This window comes from Odocoileus virginianus, chromosome 26, assembly GCF_023699985.2.
Source record: "Odocoileus virginianus isolate 20LAN1187 ecotype Illinois chromosome 26, Ovbor_1.2, whole genome shotgun sequence".
NCBI classification, from domain to species: Eukaryota; Metazoa; Chordata; class Mammalia; order Artiodactyla; family Cervidae; genus Odocoileus; species Odocoileus virginianus.
Window position 1 is genome coordinate 44186308 of NC_069699.1, and position 24034 is coordinate 44210341.

The 24034-nt window shown below is 52.1% G+C and overlaps 1 protein-coding gene, 1 long non-coding RNA gene and 1 pseudogene across 5 annotated transcripts; 1 reads left to right on the forward strand and 2 right to left on the reverse strand.

Annotated features, from left to right (window-relative positions):
- Window positions 1–3748: 3748 nt before the first annotated feature.
- On the reverse strand, window positions 3749–9788 carry LOC139031264 (PRELI domain containing protein 3B pseudogene; annotated as a pseudogene).
- An 89-nt stretch (window positions 9789–9877) lies between these two features.
- PRKCD (protein kinase C delta) lies at window positions 9878–22916 on the reverse strand. 2 transcript variants are annotated; one of them, XM_070455929.1, is made up of 17 exons: window positions 22802–22916; window positions 21472–21671; window positions 20139–20199; window positions 19810–19972; window positions 19678–19709; window positions 18479–18564; window positions 18087–18216; window positions 17435–17535; window positions 16656–16749; window positions 16372–16469; window positions 16032–16205; window positions 15632–15723; window positions 14996–15058; window positions 14097–14235; window positions 13757–13945; window positions 13029–13157; window positions 9878–10607 (listed from the first exon to the last, which is right to left on the reverse strand). In XM_070455929.1, exons 1-17 carry the CDS (start codon window positions 22914–22916, stop codon window positions 10449–10451), a joined length of 2025 nt encoding a protein of 674 aa, XP_070312030.1. In that variant the 3' UTR covers window positions 9878–10448. The 2 variants fall into 2 exon arrangements, with proteins under 2 accessions (XP_070312030.1, XP_070312029.1); XM_070455928.1 differs by having other exon boundaries at window positions 16372–16472.
- LOC139031265 (uncharacterized) lies at window positions 20389–23960 on the forward strand. Of its 3 annotated transcripts, none has more exons than XR_011483740.1 (4): window positions 20389–20507; window positions 21320–21383; window positions 21506–21637; window positions 23725–23960. It is a non-coding gene; the product is annotated as an uncharacterized lncRNA (long non-coding RNA). The 3 variants fall into 3 exon arrangements; XR_011483739.1 differs by lacking the exon at window positions 23725–23960 and adding an exon at window positions 22311–23080; XR_011483738.1 differs by lacking the exon at window positions 23725–23960 and adding an exon at window positions 22832–23080 and having other exon boundaries at window positions 20392–20507.
- The last annotated feature ends 74 nt before the right edge of the window (window positions 23961–24034 follow it).

The window sequence follows — 24034 nt, forward strand, 5'->3', positions numbered from 1 at the left end:
GGTTTATTATCTGTCTCCATGAGTCTATTTATGTTTTCTGTTTGTTTGCCAGATACTCTGCCACAGCTAGAAAGCATGTAGTTCTCATCTCAAAGTGGCTTCTTTGAGTGAAGAAGGAGGTTCTTTCCCTGGCTTACTCCACTCCCACAAGCAAATGGAGTGTTACTTTGTTTCTTCACTCACTAGTCCTGCCTCCCCAACCTGGGATGGAGATGCTAGAGCCAGCTGAGCTGAAGTTGCTCAGTCGAGTCCGAGTCTTTGAGACCCCATGGACTGTAGCCCCCTAGGCTCCTTGGTCCGTGGGATTTTCTGGGCATGAATACTGGAGTGGGTTGCCATTTCCTTCTCCATATATCAGTAGACTTTAAAAGTGTTGCTGGTCCAACAACCAGACCGACTCTTTCTTTGGACCTCAGGATTAAACGTCTCCTCTTCCAGGAGGTCTTCCCAGTCCCTGCTGCCTTCGCAGGAAGAGCAGGCACCTCCTCTGTACACCCACAGCCCCAGCGGTCACCCTGACCCCCACCCTCCCTAGTATTGTAATTACTTACAGACCTGCCTCCCCCAGGAAACCACGAATCTGTTCCTCATTTGCACAGTTTTCCACCATCCTGCAGAATCCCTGATATACAGTCAGCACTTACTAAATGCTCACAGAGTGAACTGATGAGTCCAGCCTTCATTTCAGAGTCCTGACCACAAATGTATTAAAGAAGCCTCCGGTGCAGGATCTGACCTTAGTAGCTGTTCAAGAAACATCAACCAAACCTGTGTATGTCTGCATCTCAGATGCTATGTGGGGGCCCCCAGGAGACTCCAGCTCTGCCTCAGAAACATGCTGGGGAAGGTCATGAGGGTCAAGGGGAAGGTTTTCATGTGGCCCTGAGATGAAACAAGAGGAGGTGGAGAAGGGGTGCCCTCCAGGCATCGGTCACTCTTCCTGCTGCTGTGGCAGCTTTCAATGGAATTTTGTGACAGTGGGAATTACTACCTTTCATGTCATTTGGTTTTAGTTTGTGCCAAGAACTGGGGGTATTTGACATTCTAATTTTCTTTGTCATAATTTAAAACCTCATGAAACCTACCTGCCACTCATGTCAGTTTTAGACTCTCATTTTCCTACTGTAGAGCTGGCTGATGGCCCAAAGCCCAAGGTGAGGGAGGAAGGGATGGACCCTGTTGGAAACCACTCCTGACTCAAAATCCAGGGCTCTTCACTCCACTCCCATCCAGGAAAATTGTGTCACCTTTCTATAAGATTCCTGAATACTAGCCTGGGCCCAGCCATGCCTTGTACTTACAGCACTGTTGTGAGGCAGACATGCTTGGAAACATGGAAGACGTTCATGGAGTTAAGAACAATATTCTTAGATTTCCTGAGCATTCACTGGGTGCTGGGCTGCAAGAAGAATTTTCCAAGCTTTGGCCTCATAACAACCCTATAAAGCAGGTATGATTATGCACAATGACAGGGGAGGAAACTGAGGTTCAGAGAGGCCAAGTAACAGCGGAGCATGGGGCAGGCAGGCATAGAACCAGATCTGACTCCAAGTCTCCATCTCAAAGTTTGTCATCAGCACCTCCACTTCCTGTCCCTTGCTAGGCTGAGTCTGAGTATGGGTCCAATATAAACAGGGGCATCTGCTATCCAGCTATTACAAACTTGAGCCAGGGTTTCAATCTTTTTTTTTTTTTTCCTTTAAAAAAAACATACCTTGTTTCCAGAGTACTCAAGAACAGTTAAGCTAACTAGACCCATTTTTAATAGAATGCAAGCATTTTGTGAAGTGAGTTACTTTTTAACTTGTCATTGATGCAAAATGCATCTAATTCGCTTAATTTTTTCTCAGATCATGATTTAAACCCAGGAAATGGCTCAGAGGGGTTTTGCCGATACTATTGATGGCAAGTTTCCAATGGGCTGTGGCTGGCTACAGCTGTCTTGCTCTTGAGCCAGGTCCCAACCCTCAGCTGGGGCAGTGGACCAATGCCACCTGCCACCTGGAAGACATTGATTGCTGAGTTCCTGGGGTTTGGTCACCTGCTGCTGCTAATGCCACAGAGCAGAACTGGCAGCCACCCCCTGTTTTTACCTACTCTTTACTGTGTCCCCAGAGCCAGGGCAAGGGAACTCATATCAGTCATTCACACCTTAGTAAGGAATAAATGGGAGGAAATGGGATTCTAATTGGGTGATGGATGCTAGGGAATGGGGTTGAGGTTTGGGGCAGTCCGGAGACCCTCTATGCCAGTGGAGCTATCTAGATGTGTAATCTCCCCATCTCTGACTCTCTGCAAAATGGTCCTCAAGCACCTTGTTGCTGGAATATTTCCTCAGAGAGTAATGATAGTAGGTGGGCTATAGCACTGAATATGTGTCTAGCACAAAATGGTCCTCCCTGGGCCTGAGAGCCTGCCTCCCACCAGAGGGCACTATAGCCACCCCAGCTGCTGCAGGCTCCCTCCCCTGTGCCTCTTTGACCCACCAATCTTCTGCCTATGGTGGGCGCTCCCGCAGGGGTGCCAGGGTCCAGCAGTGGAACCTTCCTCACACAGGGGCTGGATGGTACTGGTTGGTGACTTTGCCTTCCAGGGTGTGGCCGGCTCACAGCAGTATCTCCCTGCTCCAACAGGATGACTGGGCAAAATGTAGATTCCTGAATCTCAACCAAGTGACTCTCAGTCCTGGTGCCCATTAGATTGTGGGGCGATTTAGCAATACTGATGTGGGGTCCCCTCCAGAGATCACCTACAACTAGACCCATGGCAGCCTCTGCATCACGTTCCAGTGCACAGTCAGGGCTGATACCTGTTGGTTAGAATCTGGCATAAAGGATGTATCTTATCAGGATGCGTTGCATGCTGACTGTGAGAGCCACTGCCATGAAGGGATTGTGATCTGCGCAGCCCATTCATTCATCCTTCACTTTTGGGTGACCACATAAGCTGGCACATGCAACCACAGACTGGAATCACTCTGAAATTATGGTTCTCTAACTTGCTTGTCTCGATCCCTTTGTCCTGCACCACTTTCCACATCAGGGAAGTATTTAACCACCACCCCACCCACCCCTAGCTGTTGAGGGTGCTGCTTGCTTCCAGTTTTCCCCAATTAATCCATGAGGTGGTGGGGATCCTGATCAGTTTCCTAGGGCCTCTAGGTGAGTCTCCTTTGGGTAACTGCTTGGGAGGGGGGACAGCTGAGTCATGGGGTGGGTGCATTTTAGGTTTTAATGGAAACTGCCAAGGTGTCCTCTTGCAGTCTGGTCAGAAGTTCCAGGGGTTCCAATGTGCAACTGACAGGCTGCTGTCCTAAGCAACTTTCATCCCCTTGAGGGGATGGGGTCACAGAGGCTGCTCTTTACTAAGCATCTACTGTGTCTGGAGCCCATGCGATGCACTTATAGAATCATCCTAGTCCACAAGCAGCATCATAGTTACCAGGCATAACTTGGCAATACTACAAGTTTGGTTCCAGGACACCAAAATAAAGCATGAGTCACACAAAGTTTTTGGCTTCCCAGTGCACATAAAAGTTGTGTTTAGATTATACTGTAGCCTATTAAGTATGCAATAACATTCAGTCTGAAAAAAGTGTACAGTGGTGGTCCAGTGGTTAAGACTCCACACTTCCACTACAGGGGGCATGGGTTCTATCCCTTGTTGTGGAAGTAAGATCCCACATGCCATGTTTCAAGGCCAAAAAGTAAAATAATAACAAAATAATTTAAAAATTTAAAAACGTATATACCTCACTTATATAGTATTTTATTGCTAAAAAACGCTAGCCATCATCTGAGCCTTCAGCAACTCATAATCTTTTTGCTGGTGGAGGGTCTTGCCTCAATGTTGATGGTCACTGACAGATCAAGGTGTTGGCAGCTTGAAGACTGAGGAAGCTGTGGCAATTTTTTTTTTCAGCTGATCCCTTTTATTTAGAAACCCTGCACCTCTTTGCTTTAATGAAGTCACATAGCTTTTCTTCAACTTATTTAAAAAAAATTTCTACCTAAAATAGTTGTATTTTTTAAGTAACAATATACTGCCAGCTTGTAGAGCTGGGGAACTGGGTGCTGTGTATCAACTTCCATTATCATTTCTCCCCAAATGCTGCTGCTACTGCCATGGGTGTCCATATGCTTCCTCTTGCTGAAGCTGTCAGTTCCTCAATTTCAGCATTTAATTTATGCATTACCCACTCCATTGCTTCTCGGCCTTTATTAGCATTTGATGACATCCTACTTGCCATCAGCCCTTCAAGGTAATGGCTGAGACTGACTCCTTTCACAGTAATTATGGCTTTGTGAGTCAAAATAGTTTTTCTGAGTCTTGAGGATGTGGTTTGTATGTAAGTCTCCCATCTATTCAAACCATATTTGTAAGTGAAATATTTGTAGATTTAAATTCCTTTGTGTTCTCTACAGGATCCACTACAGAATATTCTTGCACAGATGCTTTGGTTCTTGTTGCACCAATAATAGATTTCACAATGGAAGGCAGTCCCCACTCTGTGCTGAGAAGTCTATGGCTGTGCAACTTTCCAGAGGGATCTATGTGTCTGTCCAGTACATCAACTCCAACCACACTCAGGTTCAAAGGGTTTGAACTGCAACTGTTGTAACAGTTTCCCACGGGTGGTCAAAGTCGTGCTCCGAAGTCCAGATCGTCATGGTACTGGTGGCCAGCATGCTGTCAGGGTGGCCCTAGTGGCAATTTCTTACAATAAGACAGCAATGAAGTTTGCTGTATCAAATGACTCTTCCGTTCATGAGCAGTTTTTCTATAGTACACAGTGCTGTTTGATAGCATTTTACTCACAGTAGAACTTCTTGCAAACTTGGAGTCGGTTCTCTCAAGCCCTGCCACTGCTTTATCAACTTTGTTTATGTAATATCATTCTAAATCCTTTCAACAATCTTCACAGCATCCTCACCAGGAGTAGATTCTGTTCCAAGAAACCACTTTTTTGCTTTTCCATAAGAAGTAATTCCTTGTTTGTTTAAAGTTCTGTCATGAGATTGCAGCAATTCAGGTATGTGTTCAGGCTCTACTTCTGGGGCTTCTGTGATTTCCACATTTGCAATGACTTCCTCCAGGGAAACCCTGAACCACTCAAAGTCATCCATGAGGGTTGGAATCAAATTCTTCCAAACTCCTGTTAATGTTGATGTTTTCTGACCTCTTCCCATGGATCACATGGCATCTAGAATGGTAAATCTTTCCTGGCAGGTTTTCAATTTTCAGATCCATCAGAGGAATCACTATCTGTGGCAGCTATAGCCTTATGAAAGACATTTCTTTTTCCCCTTTAAATTTTATTTTGGTTGTGCTGGGTCCTTGTTGCTTAGTTGCAGTGTGCAGGGGCTTCTCTTTCATTGAGGTGTACAGGCTTCCCACTGCAGTCACTTCTCTTGTTGTGGAGCACCGGCTCCAGGTACACGGGCTTCAGTAGTCGGAGCACACGGACTCAGTAATTGTGGCATATGGGCTTAGTTGCTCCATGGCTTGTGGAATCTTCCTGGACCAGGGATTGAACCTGTGTCCCCTGCGTTGGCAGGTGGATTCTTATCCTCTGTACCACCAGGGAAGTCCCTGAAAGGTAATTTTTAATAAGATAAGACTTGAAAGTCAAAATTACTCTTTGGTTCATAGGTGGGATGTTGTTTCAGTGGGAATGAAAGCAACATCAATCTCATACATATCTATCAGAAGTCTTGAGTGACTAGGTACATCGTCAATAAGCAGTAATATTTTGAAAGGAATCTTTTTTTCTGAGCAGTAGGTTTCAACAATATGCTTAGAAATGTTCAGTAAACCATGTTGTAAATAGATGTGCTATCATCCAAGCTTTATTGTTCCATTTACAAAGTACAGGCAGAGTAGATTTAGCATTATTCTTACGGGCCCTAGGATTTTTGTAAATGTAAATGAGCACTGGCTTTGGCTTAATCTCACCAGCTGCAATAGCCCCTAACAAGAGAGGCAGCTTGTCCTTTGAAGCTTTGAGGCCAGCCAATGACTTCTCTCTAGCTATGAATGTTCTCGATGGGATTTTCTTCCAAGATAAGGCTGTTTTATCTACAATGAAAATCAGTTGTTCAATGTAATCACTTTCAGTAATTATCTTGGTTGGCTCTTCTGGATAACTTGCAGCTTCTACAGCAGCACTTGCTACTTCTCCTTGCACTTCTTTGGAGAAAGTTCTTTCCTGAAACCTCGTAAACCAACCTCTGCTAGTTTCAAACTTTTCTTCTGCAGCTTGCTCACCTCTTTCAGCCTTCACAGATCTGAAGACAGGACCTTACTCTGGGTTCCCCTGGCAGCTCAGACGGTAAAGAATCTGCCTGCAATGCAGGAGACTGGAGAATCCCATGGGCAGAGGAGCCAGGCAGGCTACAGTCTATGGAGTCCCAAAGAATCAGACATGACTGAGCGACTGACTGTGAAAGTCGCTGTCATGTCTGACTCTTTGCAACCGCATGGACTATACATTCCATGGAATTCTTCAGACCAGAATCCTGGAGTGGGTAGCCTTTCCCTTCTCTGATGGATCTTTCCAACCCAGGGATCAAACCCAGGCCTCCTGCATTGCAGAAGGATTCTTTACCAGCTGAGTCACAAGGGAAGCAACTAACACTTTCACTTTTTTTTCAGGGCCTTACTCTAGATTGGACTTCCCTGGTGACTCAGATGGTAAAGCATCTATCTACAATGCGGGAGACCCAGGTTGGATCCCAGGGTCAGGAAGATCCCCTGGAGAAGGAAATGGCAGCCCACTCCAGTACTATTGCCTGGAAAATCCCATGGACAGAGGAGCCTGGTAGGTTACAGTTCATGGGTTCTCAAAGAGTCGGACACGACTGAGCAACTCCACTTTACTAAAGATTAGGCTTTGGCTTAAAGGAATGCTATGGCTAGTTCGATGTTCTTTCCAGACCATTGACACTTTCTCCACATCAGCAGTAAGACTGTTTCACTTTATCATTTGTACAGTCACGGGATTAACACTTTTAATTTCCTTCAAGAACTCCTTTCCATTGCCAACTTGGCTAACTGGCCAGAGGCCTAACTTTCAGCCTGTCTCAGCTTTCCACATGCCTTCCTCACTGAGCTTAATCACTTCTAGCTTTGGATTTAAAGGAATGTGTGACTCTCTCCTTTCACTTGAACATTTAGAAGTGACTGAAGGGTTGTTAATTGGACTAATTTCAAAACTGTTGTGTCTTGGGACTTTCCTGGTGGTCCAGTGGTTAAGAATCTGCCATCCGATGCAGAGGACATGGGTTTGATCCCTGGTCAGAGAACTAAGATCCCACGTACCTTGGGGCAATGAAGCCTGCATGCTACAGCTACTGAGCTCGTGCAATGCAAAAAAACATCCTGAGTGTTGCAACCAAGACCCAGCGCAGCCAAAAATAAATAATATTTTTTTAAAAGAAAATATGTTAAAAAACAACAACAACAACACAACACAATACCGTTGTGTCTCAGAGAATAGGGAGGCCAAGGAAAGGAAGAGAGATGGAGGAACAGCCAGTCAGTGGAGCAGTCAGAACACACATAGCATTACAGGTTAAGTTCTTATATGGGTGCAGTTTGTGGTACTGCAAAACAATTACGATAGTACCATCAGAGATCACTGATCACCATAACAGATATAATAATTATCTAAAAATATCTGAAATATCCAGAACATCACCAAAATGTGACACAGAAACACAAAGTGAGCGACTGCCATTGGAGAAACAGCACTGATGGACTTGCTCCACGCACGGTTGCCGCAGACCTTACGTTTGTAAAGAACATGATGTCACAGAGTGCACTAAAGTGAAGCGCAGCCAAACACGGTCTGCCTCTATCCCCGCTTTACAGAAGAGACTGAAGCTCCAGGAGGCCGTCACATACTGAGGTCACACAACTAGGGACCTGCAGGGTTTGAAACCAGGGGCACGTGACAGAGCCCTGCTCCTGCCCCTGCCCCCAGGACCTCCTGCATCTGTGTTAGTCTGCTCGGCACGAGTGTGAGGCCTGCTACACATTTGAGGTGGGACTGGAGCTTGCTGCTCTGCCAGCAAAACTACTTGACAAGTGGAGGGCTGTCTGCCTGTTTCCAGGCCCCCGATCCCAGTGAAAGTGTGACTCTGGGCCCAGCCATTATAGGCATTTCTTGGGCCGCCAGGCAGGCCTGATGCCTACCCAACTCTGGGAACAGGTCTGGAGCTGCACGGCTTTCCAGGCAGTTTTGCAGCATCTCCGGTAGCTTGCTCTTCTGTCTCCTAGGCTTCGCCCAGGACCACAGGGTACTCAGCATCAGTCTCCAAGGGGTCCCTCAGAGCCAGGATCTCCACGAGGCAGCAGGGAGTAATAGTGCCATTTTACAGATGAGGAACTGAGGCCCACCGAAGAAACTCATGGCGGTTACAGTGTGTGGGTGGCGGACTAAACACACACTCCCATTCTTCCTGCCACCCTCCACTGCCTCTGGCTGAAAAACTACTTATTCCCCCAGCCCACGCTGGAGGAAATGAGGTCTGGGTGCACGGCCCCACCTTGGAGCTCCAGAAAGATGGTGGGAGGCTCTGAATTCACACACCAACTTATTTCTGTTCTAAACCCACTCTGGACCAACCCAAGGCTGTCTGGGGCCTGGGCAGCAGGGGTCCCTAGGCTCCTTCTCTGGGCTCTCATAGCCCCAGCGTGCCCCAGCACAGCCCCTGTCACCTGATGTCTCCCCGACCTGACTGTGAGCCCAAGGGGACAAAGCCCCACTTCTGGACGCACAGCAGGGATTCAAGCGTTTCCTGAGAAGATGCCAGGCGGGGGGAGAGGGGAAGGGACGCTTGGTCTCTCCGGGGAAGGTTTGACACCCCCCAGCCCCCTCCCCTGGCCAGCACCAGCCCCCCTCCACATCCGACTCCTCTCCAGCTGTGGAAACTTGTACCTCAGCTCAGAAAAATGAACTTGCTGGAAGCCAGCTGCTTGGCTGCCAGGGTCAATCAGGCTCTGGGGGCACCTCACCTACCACCAGGGACCAGGGCTGCGGGGGCTGGACCTGAAGGGCTAGAGGGCGGGCGGGCCCTCCCCAAGGCCTGTGCCCCAAGAGAGACAGACGGGAAGAAACAGGAAGCCGAGAGCAGACCACTGAGGTGGTGGGGACACAGGCCTGCAGGCTCGGGGGCAGCGGCCACCCCCCGTTTCCTGGCTGCACGAGGGCACACTGGGGCAAGGCTCTCGACCCCAACCGAGCCACTCGGCATTTTCTCCCTTTTTTCACCTACCTGGCTCCCCTCCCTGTCCCCAGGGCTCCTGGGGAACAGATTCTAGAACTCAGACACAGACTCCTCTGTGGCAAGGGTGGGGACAAACTTGAGGAGTTACACTGAATAACTCAGGCCCATTGTACAGATGAGGAAACGGAGATTTTGTATGATTAAATGACATCTGAAAAGACACATCTTTTGGCTCCTCTGCGAATTGAATCTACATCTGCCTGAAGTCTGAGCTGTATTTCCTTCCTCTCCCCTCTTCTCCTCTCCAGTCTAGGCTGGCCTCGCCACCTTTGCTCATGTCTTCTGGCTGGCCCTTGCACTGTCCTGCTCTTCCACGCTTGCCCCTCATTCTTCTGAGATGGACTTTCTGCAGCTGGTCCCATCACCCCAAAGAGACAACTGGGGCTCCCACAGCCACCCAGAAAAGTTTTCTGCTTTTGGCCCCCAGCTCTGGAGCCAGAGGAAACCCATAAATACAAACACATTTGCATGAAAGCCCAGGGGTTCTGCATCTGCAGTTAACAGCTAGGTTTAGCATCCAAGACAGCTGCCGGAAGTGGGAGCAGCAGCCACCAGCTTCCTGGGACAAATGTGTCCCATCAGCCAGGTTGGTACCACTTGGTGTTTATTTAGACAGACAAATCAAAGCACCTGGTGGTTGTTTGTGCTCCTTTTTCTTCTGGAGAGGGGGTAGGAGGTCGGGAGGGTGTGTGTCATATATATATAATATATATATTTTAAAAGATCAACATATCACCAGTCCCCCACATTTCTTCTCTACTGAGCAATATATACAGCCTATATATATATATATGTATGTGCATATATATATATATATATAATATATATATAATATATATATTTTCAATAGATAACTACATTCAAGTCATGAAACACAGGATTTACAATTTCCCTCTGAGGGCAGAGGAAAAGCAAATTCACACACAATTCACAGAGGAAGTACCATGAAAGCCCAGCTGGACAGGAGCTGAGGCCCCTCTGGGGGACATGGGGGGCGGGCAGCAGCAGAAATCACGACAACTGCACGGTTGCTTATCGTGGGGGGCAGGCAGGTGCCGATGAAGTGTGGGCCCCACCTGCGCTGCGGGCCGGCAGGCAGTGCTGGCTGACCCAGGCTCCCAGGCTGGGATGGGTTTTTGGGGCACACGTTCGGGAAACTCAGTTTTCCAGGAGCCTCTCAAATTTGGGGTTCACGAAGGAGAAGCCAGCAAATGCTGTTTGGTCCATGGAGTCGATGAGGTTCTTGTCGCTGTAGGAGAGGCGCGGCTTCTCATTCAGGAACTCCTGGTCGAAGTTGCTGTAGTCTCCGGGTGACTTCTGCAAGCAGAGGGCAGGGGTGTGTAAGCAGGACTCAAAGGGCGTAGGTTCCTGAGGTTCCAGGGACCCACCCCTGGGGCCAGAATCCCTGCTGGGCTAGGCCAGGCAGAGCCATCCTTATTGAGAACAGAAAAGGGAGCCTCTCTGCTGGAAGGGGGATGCTGTTACCCAAGGGCTGAGGGAAGCCAGCAGGGGGCCTGGAGGAGGAAAGGTGGGCATTTGCCCAAGCAGGCAATACAGCCCTGGGTCAAACCCCTCCCACCACCTGTTTCTGTAGGTCCCACAAGCTCAGACTGGATTTTGCATTTTTAAATGTTTAGGGAAAAAAACAAAAGGAGAGTAAAATTTCATGACATGTGAAAATTAAATGAAAGTCAGTGGCTCAGCATCCATAAATAAAGTTTTATTAGTACACAACCATGCCTATTAACTGATATGCTGCTGTGTCTATGGCAACATCCATGGCCACTTTGAGACTATCTGGCCTGCAAAGCCAACAATATTTTCTATCAGGCTGTTCACAGGAAAAGTCTGCCAACTCAGCTTCTCAGGGTACAGTGAAAGTGTGATAGAAAGAGGTCTCAAGCTGGTGGCCCTCAGGCCAAACTGAGTTGCAGGTACAACCATTTTGACTAGCCATTAGTTTTAATAGCATTTGAGACAATTTTTTTTTTTTTTTTTTTTTTTGGCTTGTGGGATCTTAGTGCCCTAGCCAGGGATTGAGCCTGGGCCCTAGGCAGTGAAAGCTCAAGAGTCCTAACCATTGGACTGCCAGGAAATTCCTGAGCCAATATTTTTAAATTAGGCAATATGACATCAAAATCAAGTTTTTGGGACTTCCCAAAACCATGGGTTCAATCCCTGGTTGGGAAAGTAAGATCCCATGTGCTGTGTGGTGCAGCCAAAAAAGAAAAAAAGAAAAATCCAGGTTCCTGGCTTCTTTGAAAAACTGACAGAGCAGAGCAGTTTGGGCCAGTTTCCTGGCAGGTCTGTCCACTCTTGGTGCTGAAACCCCCTGGCCAGCTCATCACCTCTTCCCTCCGAGAGGGATTGCTGCTGATTAGCACATATGCCTGGTGTTGTTTAAAATCAGTCCATCCCTCTTTCTATCAAAAGCATGACACTAAATGCAGGCTGTGGGATATTCCTGCCTTGCCTGGTAGTAATGTGCCCAGTGCAGGAGGCGGCGAGTTTGAGGGCCCTGGAGTTGGGGGAGTTCTCTGCGGTTTTAAGACACAAACACTGTAGCATGTTACACAGGCTGCTAGGTGGGAACAGTGTCCTCAAGAAGCGAGGAGAAGGAAAGGAGAGAAAAAAGAAGGGAGGGGAGAGCTGTGATCAGAGAGGGGCCTTGGTGTCCAACTTCCGAGAAGCCCAGCCTGCCTCTGCTCTCCTGCTTGCTCCTTGCGGCTTCTCTAGATTCTAGGCTGTTATGTACAGCAACCCTGCTTTCCCTGGAAAGCATCTGGCCCCAGCCTGGCCGGGCCTCCTCAGCCCTGCCCACATCCCATTTCCTCTCAGACCTACTCCAAACTCTGGATCCTGGCTCCTGCCTCCAGATCCTCCTCATGGCAACTGATCGTGTGTAGCCTTGTGACATCTCTCATACTGATGTCTTTTATCATAAATGATCACCGGCAGGCAAGCTCTCATCTCTCTGAGGAGCTGGGGTCCTCCAGTTCTGGGGCTGGGCCTCCCACTCGGCTGTGCATGCAGCCCAGCTCAGTGCTCTGCACTCAGAAGGCACTCAGCATTTTCAATATTTATGGCAAAATGGATTGAATGGGTGGATGAGTAGATGGAGGGAGGGAGGCCTTAACTGATTACCAAAGCATACTCCCGTGCACACAGTGGGTGTTAAAGAATGTATGGTTGGACTTCCCTGGTGGTGCAGTGGATAAAAATCCACCTGCCAAGGCAGGGGACACGGGTTCAATCCCTAGTCTGGGAAGATTCCACAGTGCCTCAGAGCAACTAAGCCTGTGCACACAACTACTGAGGTCTGTGTGCCTGGAGCCTGTGCTTCTCAGAGAGAAGCCACCACTATGAAAAGGCCACGCACCACAACAAAGAACAGCCCCCCATTGCTGCAACTAGAGAAAGCCTGTGTGACGCAACAAAGACTGTGTAACCATAAATAAATAAATACAAGAGAATGTATGGTAAAGGCTGCTGGATCCACTGTTGCCAAATGTTTGTTGAATGACTGACTGACTGAGGAGAGACCATGAGAACAGAGGGGTAGAGGCTGTGACTCAGCCTGCCAGAAGGGTTGGGAAAGCGGATTCATCCGAAGAAGGGAGAGGCGGAGAGCATGTAAATGATGCAGAAGGGAGGAAGGGGAAAGCAGGAAGAGCCCACCCAGGAGGGCAGTAGGGGGCAATGTGGAGTGGCAGCCCCCACTGGAGTGGGATCACGTACCACTTTGGGCTTGAAGGGTGGCTCCACTGCACGTTTCTCCAGCAGAACCCAGTTGATGGTCTTGAAGAAGGGGTGGATTTTGATGTTCCCTGTCACTCCCAGCCTCTTGTTTATGTCCCGTTCAAGCAGCTGCAACCCAGCAAAGGAACCTGGTTAGCACCCAAGGGCTGCAGGAAACGGGTTCCTCAAAAAACCCCCAAGCAGGCCCATGGGTACCCGGGCCAGTCTGGCCCAGCCCGGCATCACACCCCAGAGCCTCTGGGGTGGAGGAGTCCTCTCTGGTCTCTGCTCCCAAGTCTGCATGGATGGGGGCTGCTGGGACTCTCGGCTAGTGGGATTTGTGAGTAAAAGCAGTGGTCATTTACTGGGTGTTTACCGCCTGCCTGGCACAGGCCTGAGCATCACACATTTATGTTTCCCCCCCACCAGAAGTCTGTGAGAAAGATTCTCTCCTAGCCTCCTTTTGTAGATAAGGAGACAGACTCAGAGTTTAGCCTAGGGTCCGTCTATCTCTTGACCCCAAGCTTGTCACTTCCATGCCAGACTGACTCAGCGCAGGGAACCCAGACAGGAGGTCCTGGGATCGCAGCAGGAGGGTGACTCCCCTGGGTGGGTGAGGACCAGAGCATCAGCGAGGCCACCATCCCTGAGACAGGGGGCTTCTGGCACTCCCAAGACCTGGTATCTGCCAGCCCCCACCCCGGCCAGTCCCGCCCAGGGCCTCCCACCTTCTCCAGGATGTCCTTGGACTCCCTGGTGATCCAGCGAGGATAGTACGGTGAGTCAACCCGGATGGACTCGAAGAGTTCGTCCTCATCATCACCATGGAAGGGGGATTGACCAATAAGCATCTCGTACAGAAGGACTCCGAAGGACCACCAGTCCACGGAGAACGAGTATTTCAGGCCCTGCAGGATCTGGAGCAGACGAAGTATCAGAGCTGAGGGGGCCCCGGAATACAAGCCCCAGCCGGATCTCCTCAGCCTCCCAGTTGCGGCTCAGACATCACCAGTCACACCCGCCCTGTGAAGGCAAGGTGTTGGCCGGGGCTGGGAGGGTGCCGCTCACCTCGGGGGCGATGTAGTCAGGGGTGCCGCAGAAGGTGCTGGCCTGTTTGTCCCCGGACATGTTCTCCTTGCACATGCCGAAGTCGGCAATCTTGATGTGGCCGGTGTGGTCCAGCAACACATTGTCCAGCTTGAGGTCCCTGAGGGGAAAGGGCAGGAGGACGAGCCGTTAGGGCCCACTCCCCTCCTCCAGGCAGCTCCCTCCCATGTCCCCACTGTTAGTCTAGCATTCTCCCACAGGGATGGGGGAATGAGGAAGAGGAGGGCAAAGAAGTGCTAAATACAAGTGCTTCCTGCAAGCTGACTACTGTGTGTTCGACACACACCATCCTACTTCCCTTGAGTGAGTCTAGGCATGGACTGCATGTTATAATGTGCATCTCACACCACTTTTTAAAGCCTGGACCCTAGTACTCAGCACACACTGTCCCATGGATTGGTTTTCCACTTGATGACATCCCGTGGCATCATCCCACAACAGCAGAGTCCGGCCTCATCCTTTGGCATAGATATATATGAACGGCAGGATAGGACTGTCATTTGTTGGGTGAGAATTTATGAAACCAGTCCCTATGGGTGGAAGTTCAGAGTGCTCGGATGGGGCTTTAGAGGGAGACTCCATAGCAAGGGAGACACCATACCAGTCAGTGCTGCGCTCCTTGCCTGGCACTGAATATGCTTGGGGAGTTCCCAGTCCCTGGAGCTGTGCCAGCCTCAGCTAAGGGGCCACAAGGAATTCTAGCAATGGAGTAGGTGGTTTAGGCAAATACCCAACTAAAAGACCAACTCCATGCAGAGATGGGGCCACAGCTGGACCGGGCCCCATTCAGAGCACTTCAGAGGATATGATGGGGTTGGGGTCTCCCCTCCTAAACAACCCCCATCTCCCGATCCCCGCACCTGTAAATGATCCCTTTCTGGTGCAGAAACTGTAGTCCACAGACTATCTCAGCCGCATAAAACCTGGATGAGACAACACACACACACACACATACAGTGTCCTGAGATTTCTGTGAGCAGCCCCTGCTTCTCCCTAGGTCTTCTTCTGTCCCCCCAGGGACAAGAAATGCTGCACATAACTTCACAGACAACCTGGGCCTCATCAAGTACATCTTGTGTAGGGCAAGTAGGGGCTGGTAGCCAAGGCAGGAAAAAAAATTAAGAAGGAAAAAGCTCCAAAGGAGACCATTCTCTGTCCTAAGAGTGTATGCGTTTATACAGATATGCCTATGTGCACACACACAGTTTAGCAGTGCATGCAGGTTTAAGGGCCACTCACCTGGGTCCTGCATTGAACAAGATCACCCACCTGGCTGAGGCCCAAGGAGGGGACAGGATCTGGCATATGACCAGATTGGGTCCCCAGCCACAGCTCACCCACCACCTCTGGCTTCCCACACTGGGCGGGGGATGGCCCTGGCCACCCCAAGTCTCTCCAACCCCAGCTCCAGCCCAGGCTAGCTTCTCCAGGGGGCGAGGAGAAGGAGTGGAAGGCAGATGGGCAGAGGGCTCTTCCCCCCATGGGGCCTCGCATACGTGGCACGGGAGAGCTCGAAGCGGCCTTTGTCCTGGATGTGGTACATCAGGTCACCCCCATTGAGGAACTCCATCACAAAGAACAGGTGGTCCTGCGGTGGGGGTGGGGGGGCGGGAGGATGGTGAGCAGAGGGACAGAAAGCAAAGGCAGGCACCCTGACAGGATCACCAGGGGCAGGCCCTAACAGGAAGCAGGGAACAACTCTGCCCTGGGCGACCTGCGGGGGGAAGAATGGCCCTGCCGGGAAACGTCTGAGGACAGGGGAACTCAGCTCTGCCTTAGGTGATCTGAGGAAGAAGGGGCCCTGTTCTGGCGAGTCTCAATGGGAGATGCGGCCCTGAGCTGAGCAACTGAGGAGGGCTGTGGGCCAGGGGCACTGACAGAGGATGGGCCAGGCACCTTGGTCTGGAAGGTGCAGAAGAGGTGGGTGAGAAATGGATGATCCCCGGCGAGCGCCAGCACCCGCTTCTCCACCATGGTGCACTCCACGTCGTCATCGATCAAGACCACGTCTTTCTTGAGAGCCTTGATGGCGAAGAATTCCTTTTTGCCCTTCAGCTCTGCGAGCAGCACCTGATGGATGTAACAGGGGTGCTGAGCAGGGGAGGGCCAGAACCAAGTCCAGGGTGCATGGCCTCACCCCACCGGGAAGCAGACAGAGAGGGTGGGAAGCAGGCGTCCCCGGGATTGTGGGCTCAGGCGGCTCAGGCTGCCTGCCCCGGGGCCACGGGGCTCTCACCTTCCCGAAGCTGCCTTTGCCCAGGACCTTGATGAAGGTGAAGTTGTCAATGCTGCACCTGGTGCTGCTCTCCCAGATCTTGCCATAGGTCCCAGTTTCTGCTGAGACATAGCCGCTTCCGACTCTGGTCTCTGCCTGGAGGCCCAGAGGGTGGCCCTGCCCTGCTGGATCCCTCCCAACGGAGCGGCCTCCTTTACAGGCGCGTTCGACTGTGCGGGGAGACAGGGTCCCATGCTGGCGGGGGAGGGGAGGGGTTTTCTTGGAAGGCATGGGCATAGCTTTACCTGCGACATCATCTCCAGAGATTCCTGGCTTTTTCTCAAAATTCTGGTAGATCCCAACAGTTTCTTGGGTCTCTGGTTCCTTCTTTAAAGATCTCTGGAGGAGGGGGTGGGGGTTGTGGGGAAGGCACCCAGAGGTCATAGCATGGTCAGAACTCCCAACCCAGAGGGAGGACCCCAACCATCCATAACTCCACCCTCAATACCAATGGGGGACAGCGAGGGGCAGAGCCCAGGACACCTAGGTGGTGCATGTGCATGTACACATGTGCAAGAGAGTACACACAGAGACACACTTACACACACTTCTAGCACAGAGATGCCTCGGAGGTCTGAAAGGCACTGGTTACAAACAAAAGTTTTGGAAACTGAATCCTACCCACCCAACCACTTAATAGAACCTAGACTTGTTTTTTGTTGTTGTTGTTGTTTTCCTTCACTTGTGATAGATTCTACAATTTTAAAGTTTTGTGACATCCTTCAAGCTTCACCCACATACCCACACACACACACAAAATATAAACATATAAAGGCTTTAGTTCCAAGAGTTCCAAACTTGCAGTCCTCCAGGTTCACCCTCAGAGCACTGCTTGAATAACTAATATCTTAGGAGAACAAGCCCACCACTTTCTAACGACCAGACCTTGAAATGGATCTTTCAGAAGTGGGGTCTTAGGTGTAAATGCCCCTCACTGCAGTTCACCCCCCAGGAGTGAGCATGAGCCTGGACTGGTCCCCAACCCCAAGGCCCTCTGTCCAAGCTCCCCACAGTGCCTGCCCACCTGGCTAACTTGGTTCAAGGCCTCGGCCAAGAGCTTCTGGTTGATGCCACAGAGGTTGGCTACTTTCGTCTGGCACTTGTGATGCACGTTCATGCCACAGTCTGTGGTGGGCAGAGAAGCAGACCATCAGGGCTCTGGCCCAGGCTGGCAGCCAGTAGGGCGGGGAGGGACAGAGGAGAAAGGAGGGCAAGGTCTGCTGGGTTTCCTGCCTTTAGAAAAAGATGTGTCTGAAATCATCACCACAAATCTTTTCTTACTTAAAAAATAAAAAACAAATGTCTGGGACAAACTAGAGAAGTCCCTTTTCCTCCAGAGGCCTCTTGCTACAGTGAAGCTGGAGGTCAGGAGAGGGCCAGCGAGGAGCGTGTTTTAAGCTGCTGAGACAGGCCCCTCCAACTGAGCACCTTCAGCACCGTTCTTCTAAGTGACTGGGGCCAACTTGACGCTAAGTCCCATTTTATAAAGGAAGACATGGAGCTTAGAGCGGTGGGGCCACCTTCTGATGGTCTCACAGCAGTAAAGGTAGTCGGTTGGGCCAGTGGGGAGAGGCCAGGAGGCCTCACCCACGTGAGATTCCCCAAGTGAGGCAGCAAAGGCAACCTTAGCTGGTCATGGTTCCCACCCCTCCCACCCCCGCCCCCGCCGCATGCACCTTCACACTTTAATCCCTGCTTCACCAGCCCCCAGAGCAGGCTGCCACAGTGGTCACAGAAGGTGGGGCTCATGTAGTTATAAACCTTGAACCGGTGCGGCATGTCGATGTTGAAACGTTCTTTCTGGAACTGGGATGCAGGGTCACAGGTCAAAGCTCACATGCCAGCTCCAGCCCCTTCCTTGCCCCCTAACTCTCCCCAACCCAACCCCACACATGGTAGATTTCCCAAGAGGGCCCCATAGGGAATGGGAAATCCAGGGATCCCAGGGGTCAACCCAGGAGAAGGAAGGATGAAGGGAAACAGGGAGGAAGGGAGACCCGACAGGGAAGGGGTGGGGACAGCTCGGATCCCCGCCACCCCCCGACCCCTGCCCTGGGCCCAGCCTCACTATGGTGTCCCGACTGTTGGCTGCAGTGCCTGTACACCGGCCGATGATCTTGTCGATGCATTTCTTGTGGATGGCAGCATTACATTCTTGAGGAGGCACAGGCCCAGAAGGGGGACGGGAAGGCCCAGGAGGGGCAGAGTCTGTGAGCTGGCGCCCGCCGGCCCAGTCCTGCCCTCTACACAAAGCCACTGTTCTCCCTGACCACCCACACCCTCACTCCACAGAGGCCTCAGCCCCAGAGCTTGATTTTTCTCTCCTCCCGCCAGTCCCTGTGGGAGGAGCCTGGGAAGGATGAGGCAAGGAGGACAGGCTGATCTGGGGTGGGGAGTCCTCAGAGATTAGGGAAGGCTCAAGGAGTCTTGGTGGGCAGGGAGTAGGGAAGGATGGGGTGGGCTGGCACTGCGAACTGGAGGCAGGGGAGTCCTTGTTGTGGCCCAGGATGGCACACAGCTCCTAAGCTCTCTCACCCTCTAACCCTGCCTGCCCCCCTCCCCACACACAGATGCACCCCTACCCAGAGACCCTCGGGCACACATACACAGCAGGGTAGGAAGGACAAGACTTCTTACACAGGATGCTTACAGTGCACCACTCACACTTAGAACACAACTTTACGTATTTTATCCCATTTGGTCTTCACAATGACTCTACTATCCCCATTTCACAGATGAAGAAACTGAGGCACAGAGAGGTTAAGTAACTGTACCTAAGGTCTGACAGCAAGGAAGTGGCAGAGCTGGGGTTCAGACCCAGGCAGGCTGGCTCCAGAGTCTCTGCTCACCACCAGTGGCCCACACCACCTTGTGCACGCACCGTCATGGTGTGCTGGTTACGTGTGTACCCAGATGCACACAGGTCTAAAGAGGGGCACATGCGTAGCCAGGGATGCACTGGCAAAGCTTTGATAGCCTCTCGGGGGGGAAAGAGCCCTGATGTGCAGTGCTGGCAGGTTCTGTGTGTGTACTCCACTGGGGCCTCTTTCAGGCCACCAATGTGACATCACTGAACAGGAAACGCTGGGAAGAGATACTCCAGCTCTGGCACTCACTGATGCAGTTACCATCCACACACGCCCACCCGCCTGGTACACCACACACGCAAACACACACACAGGCTTCATGCAGACACACCATCCCAACACAGGGACACAGACTTTGCTGTGAATGCACGCATACACACCGGGCGGTGGAGACACTTACGCCTGCACTTGTAGCCTTGCTTGTTGAGACCCCTGAAAGGCAAGTGGCCCAGTCTGGGTGAGTGTGGGAAAGGCCAGGGATGGGGGCCCTCCTTCCCCGCTGCCCCACCCCGGTGGGCACAACCAATCTCACCAAACAAACTCTCTGCACACGGAGCAGAACGTGGGCTGCCCAAAGAAGGTGGCGATGAACTCGTGGTTCCTGATATAGTGAATTTTGGCCTGTTTGATAGCTCCACGGCGGTTCATTGTTGGGAACTTGGCCTCGTCTTCACCCCGCATAGACTGCTTGCAATCTGGGGGCCGGTGAGCAAAGAAGTCAACCCTGGCCCTTGGGAGGGGCCTCACCCTTTCAGTCCCTCCCAGGGCAGTCCCAGCCAGACCGCTGATGGAAGGTGCTTCCCTAAACCTCCATTCTGGCCTCTGAACCTCCATCCCCAGCCCAGGTAGGGAGGGTCTTACCTACGTCTTCCAGGAAATACTGCACTGACATCAACACCTTGGCCTGGGGTTGCAAGTCCAGCTGCAGGGGTGAGGGTGGGGGAGTCAATGAGGGCGGGCCTGGGCCAAGCCAGACTCAGAACCCGCCCCCATGGTTGGTCCCTCAAGGCCCAGGGAGTCCTGGCCTCCGGCCGGCCACCTGTCTGCCCAGAGTGGGCAGGGCCCCACCCCTGAGCCCCGCCCCCACCCTCATCCTGGGGTATTATTACATTTGGGGAAGTGAAAGGATCCAGCCCACACCCAGCGTGGCCACTTGGCCCTGGGAACAGAGCGGGAAGGGAAACTCCCCACCCTCAACCCCGGCCACCCCCTTCACGAGGATCTTAGAATGTAGGTACCCCTCCCCGCCCCCCCAGATAGACATAGGCACACGCGCACTGAAACAGGCTGCTGGTTCTCTCTCTGTGGCCAGTCTCCTCACACAGACTGGCTGGTCCTCAGGACAGGGCCCTCAGCTTCCCCAGACCTGGGGCCTGGAGCCCAACTGTGTCCGCTGGGGTACTGGACAGACACACGAGGTGTCTCTGCCTGATTATTCAAGACTGGGTGCAGCCCCAGGTCAACCTCTGTCCTGGCCAGTTCCTTCACCCCTCACTGGAGGCTGAGCAGAGTCTCCATGGTCACAGGGTCTTTCCTGGGGGTGTGCATCTTGGCTGCAGGACCACATGTAACCCCAGGGGGTAGGGATGCTCTGCCAGCATGGGTATCCTGTGGCCACAAGGGACACACGGCCACATGTGGGTGCAAAGTCCAGGTTTGGGCAGGTGAGTGGCAGGCTATGATCCTGCTCCCCACTCCTTTGCTGTGGAAGATCGTAACTGGTGTTCCCCAGTGCCTGCCTGGGCCTGGAATATCTGCGAAGATTCCAAACAGAACTGGGAACAATGGGGGCCTCTGGGAAGCGGGGACTGGGGCCTGGTGTTGGAGCCAGGAGCTGCCCTTTTGGACAGCTTGAGATGTTTAACTCTGTACATTCTGCCTTTGCAAAATTAAAAGGGAAAAAGTCAGCCACAACACCAGGAGGGCTCTCTTGAGAGCTGCCTGGGGGCCAGGTGCTGCAGTAAGCCCTTCACCCTCAGCTTTTCATTCCTTGGAACAACCGACCCCAAGGTAGGTCTCTTTAGCAGCTTCTCCTTTTACAGATTTAGAAACGGACTCAGAGAAGCTAAGGATCTGATGACTCCCAGGACCAGGATTCAAACCCAGGTTGTTGGTGGGTGGAGCCTGGGGTGCCCTTGGCCCTCCCTGCTCCCTTTGCCCATCCATGTTGTGCGCCCGTGGCTGCGCTCCTCACCCAGAACTCAGCCTTGCCATTGTTCTTCTTGCAGCGCTCGGCCAGCACGGACACACCCACTGTCGCCTCGGACAGCGGCTCCTCGGCGGCCCGCATTAGCACAACCTGGATGACGCGGCCCTCGTAGACGTGGGCGTCGAACGTGGACCTCCACTCGGGGTACATGGTGGGTTTCTTCTGCACCAGCGTCTTCCCGCGCTCTGCAGTAGGCCGGCAGGCGAGGTCGGGCGAGGGCCCCTCCGCCCCTCCCTCCCTGACCTCCCCGTGGCCTTGCATCCTGCGGAATCTGCCTGCTCTCTCCCCGAGGGCCCGGGTCGCCATGCCTCAGCCCTCACGACTGGGCTCTGCACGCCTCACCATCTCACTCATGATCTATTCCAGAACACAGAAACGCTGGCCGTTCCCTGAGGGCGCCCCCACTAGGTTCCACCCTGGGCCTTTGTTCTTGCTATTTCCTTTTCCTGTGACCCTCTTCCTCCAGCCCCTCTTAGGTGTCGCCTTCACTTATGCATTCACTCAGTGAATACTGCTGCGGGCTCCCACACACCAGCCATGATACTGGACATGTCATGTGCCTGTCCTAGAGCCCCAGTTCTAGGCAGAGACATGAATCAGTTCACCCCTCAAGTGAATATTAAATCACAGCTGTGAAAAGACTGAAGAGAGTAATGTCAGTGGGTCTAGACCTACCCATGGTCAGGTGGCCTGCCTCAGCCTAAGGGTCAGGGAAGCCTTCCTAAAGGAAGAGACAGCTTAGCTGAGATCTAAAGGATGAGCCAGGGTTCACCAGGCAAGGACAGAAGCAAGCAGGAATGATGTGAGATGTCTGCTTCTTCCAGGAAGCCCTTCCTGACTGCAGCCTGGGATGGTACCTCGTCTGGATTTCCCTATTACAAGATTCACTGTCTGGCTCCCCCACCTCACTGTGAGCCCCATGAGGGCAGAGCCTGGTCAGCCTTGGAGCATGACAGTGTCCTCTGTTCCCAGCACAGGGCCTGGCACAGATGGACACATGGAGCTCCTGCAAGGAGCCCATTCTTGGCAAAACAACCAATGGGGAGGAACCAGAAGCTCTGGGCCCCAGAGAAGGTTCCATGTAGCCAGTGCAGGAGGGCCTATAGGCAGTGGGTAGTCTCTACTGCCCTGCACTGCCAGGTGAGCTGGGCAGGGAGATGAGGACAAGGAAGAGAAGGATCCCTCAAACGTTCTAGGAGAACAAGACACAGTTCCTTCCATTGCTGTTGCCTCCTGGCTCTGAATTCCCTGCCCCACTGGCAATTCCCTGTTGCCAATGACTGCAAAATGGGTGGGGTCCAGCCTCCAGCCCTACCTGTGCTGAGAGCCTCCTTCATCTTCACAGCACAGAAGGGCTGGCTTGCCTCATCCGCGGCCTTCAGGGAGCCCAGCTCGTAGGAGTTGAAGGAGATGCGCAGGAACGGTGCCATGCTGGGACCTGCAGTGGGGCTGCGGAGACAGAAGACCTGAGGCAGGCGGCAGGCACAGCCTGGGGAGGGTGGTCAGGTTCCCACTCCCCTCAGAGCTTCCACATGGTGCTTAAAAGGCACTAGTCCTAGTTGCCAACATTAAAACTGAGTTTTACGTAAGATGACATTTGTGACTTCCCTGATGAAACTGGAAGGTGTAACATCAGGCCCACTGGGCAATGTCTGGCTGGCACCGCCCCCTTGGTTGGGCACCCTTGCCAGTTCACTCTAGTTCAAAGCCCTGCTTACACTTCTCTCCAAATCCTACCTGGGCCCTGGAGACACGCGAGCCTGTGACTTCCACCTTATTTATCTGGAGTCAGTCGTTCAGTGCCTCCTTTAATAGCCAGCGGCTGGGCACCTGCTATGGGGGGCCAGGTGCCGAGGATACGCTGGGCTCCAGCACCTCAGTGGCAGCCCAGATGGGAAGGCAGCGCCCCATCCTCCTTGCCCCCTGCAGCCCCGCTCGGTCTTCATAGCTTGGAGTTTGCTCATAACTACCTAGGCAGACAGGGCTTCCCTGATGGCTCAGTGGTAAAGAATCTACCTACAGTACAGGAAACACAAGTCGATCCCTGGGTCAGAAAGATCCCCCGGAGAAGGAAATGGCAACCCACTCCAGTACTCTTGCCTGGGAAATCCCATGGACAGAGGAGCCTGGTGAGCTACAGACCATGGAGGCACAAAGAGTCCAACACGACTTAGCGACGGGGCATAGCACCCAAATAGACAACCAGGGTCAAGATGATCACCCCCACTTTCCCTACAGGAAACTGAAATCCTGAGGATGAAGCAGAACCTAAAGCTGGGATTCTACTAATTAAGTCCCCATTTCATCTGGGACCAGGGTAGTGAAAAGCCCCACCCAGATCGGCACGCCTGACACTACTGAACCCAAGCCCCTTGGGTTCAGGCGCCTCTTGCCTACCTGGAAAGTTGCCTGCACTCTTACACTAAATTTTTCCCAACTATACAACTATTTTAATATTAAACATAATGCTGAATTTGCTTCTTATACCGCACACGTTGGCCCCACATGCCCCCACTCCTCACAGTTCCTCAAATCAATGGTCATGACA

Excerpts from the sequence above, each read along its gene's own strand:
- PRKCD (XM_070455928.1), bottom strand. The coding sequence starts at position 22,916 with ATGGCACCGTTCCTGCGCATCTCCTTCAACTCCTACGAGCTGGGCTCC. Across the intron at positions 18,217-18,478 it reads CCAACAGTCGGGACACCATA|TTCCAGAAAGAACGTTTCAA; the intron begins GTGAGGCTGGGC and ends CCTGCATCCCAG. Across the intron at positions 16,750-17,434 it reads CCTTGAACCAAGTTAGCCAG|AGATCTTTAAAGAAGGAACC; the intron begins GTGGGCAGGCAC and ends CCCCTCCTCCAG.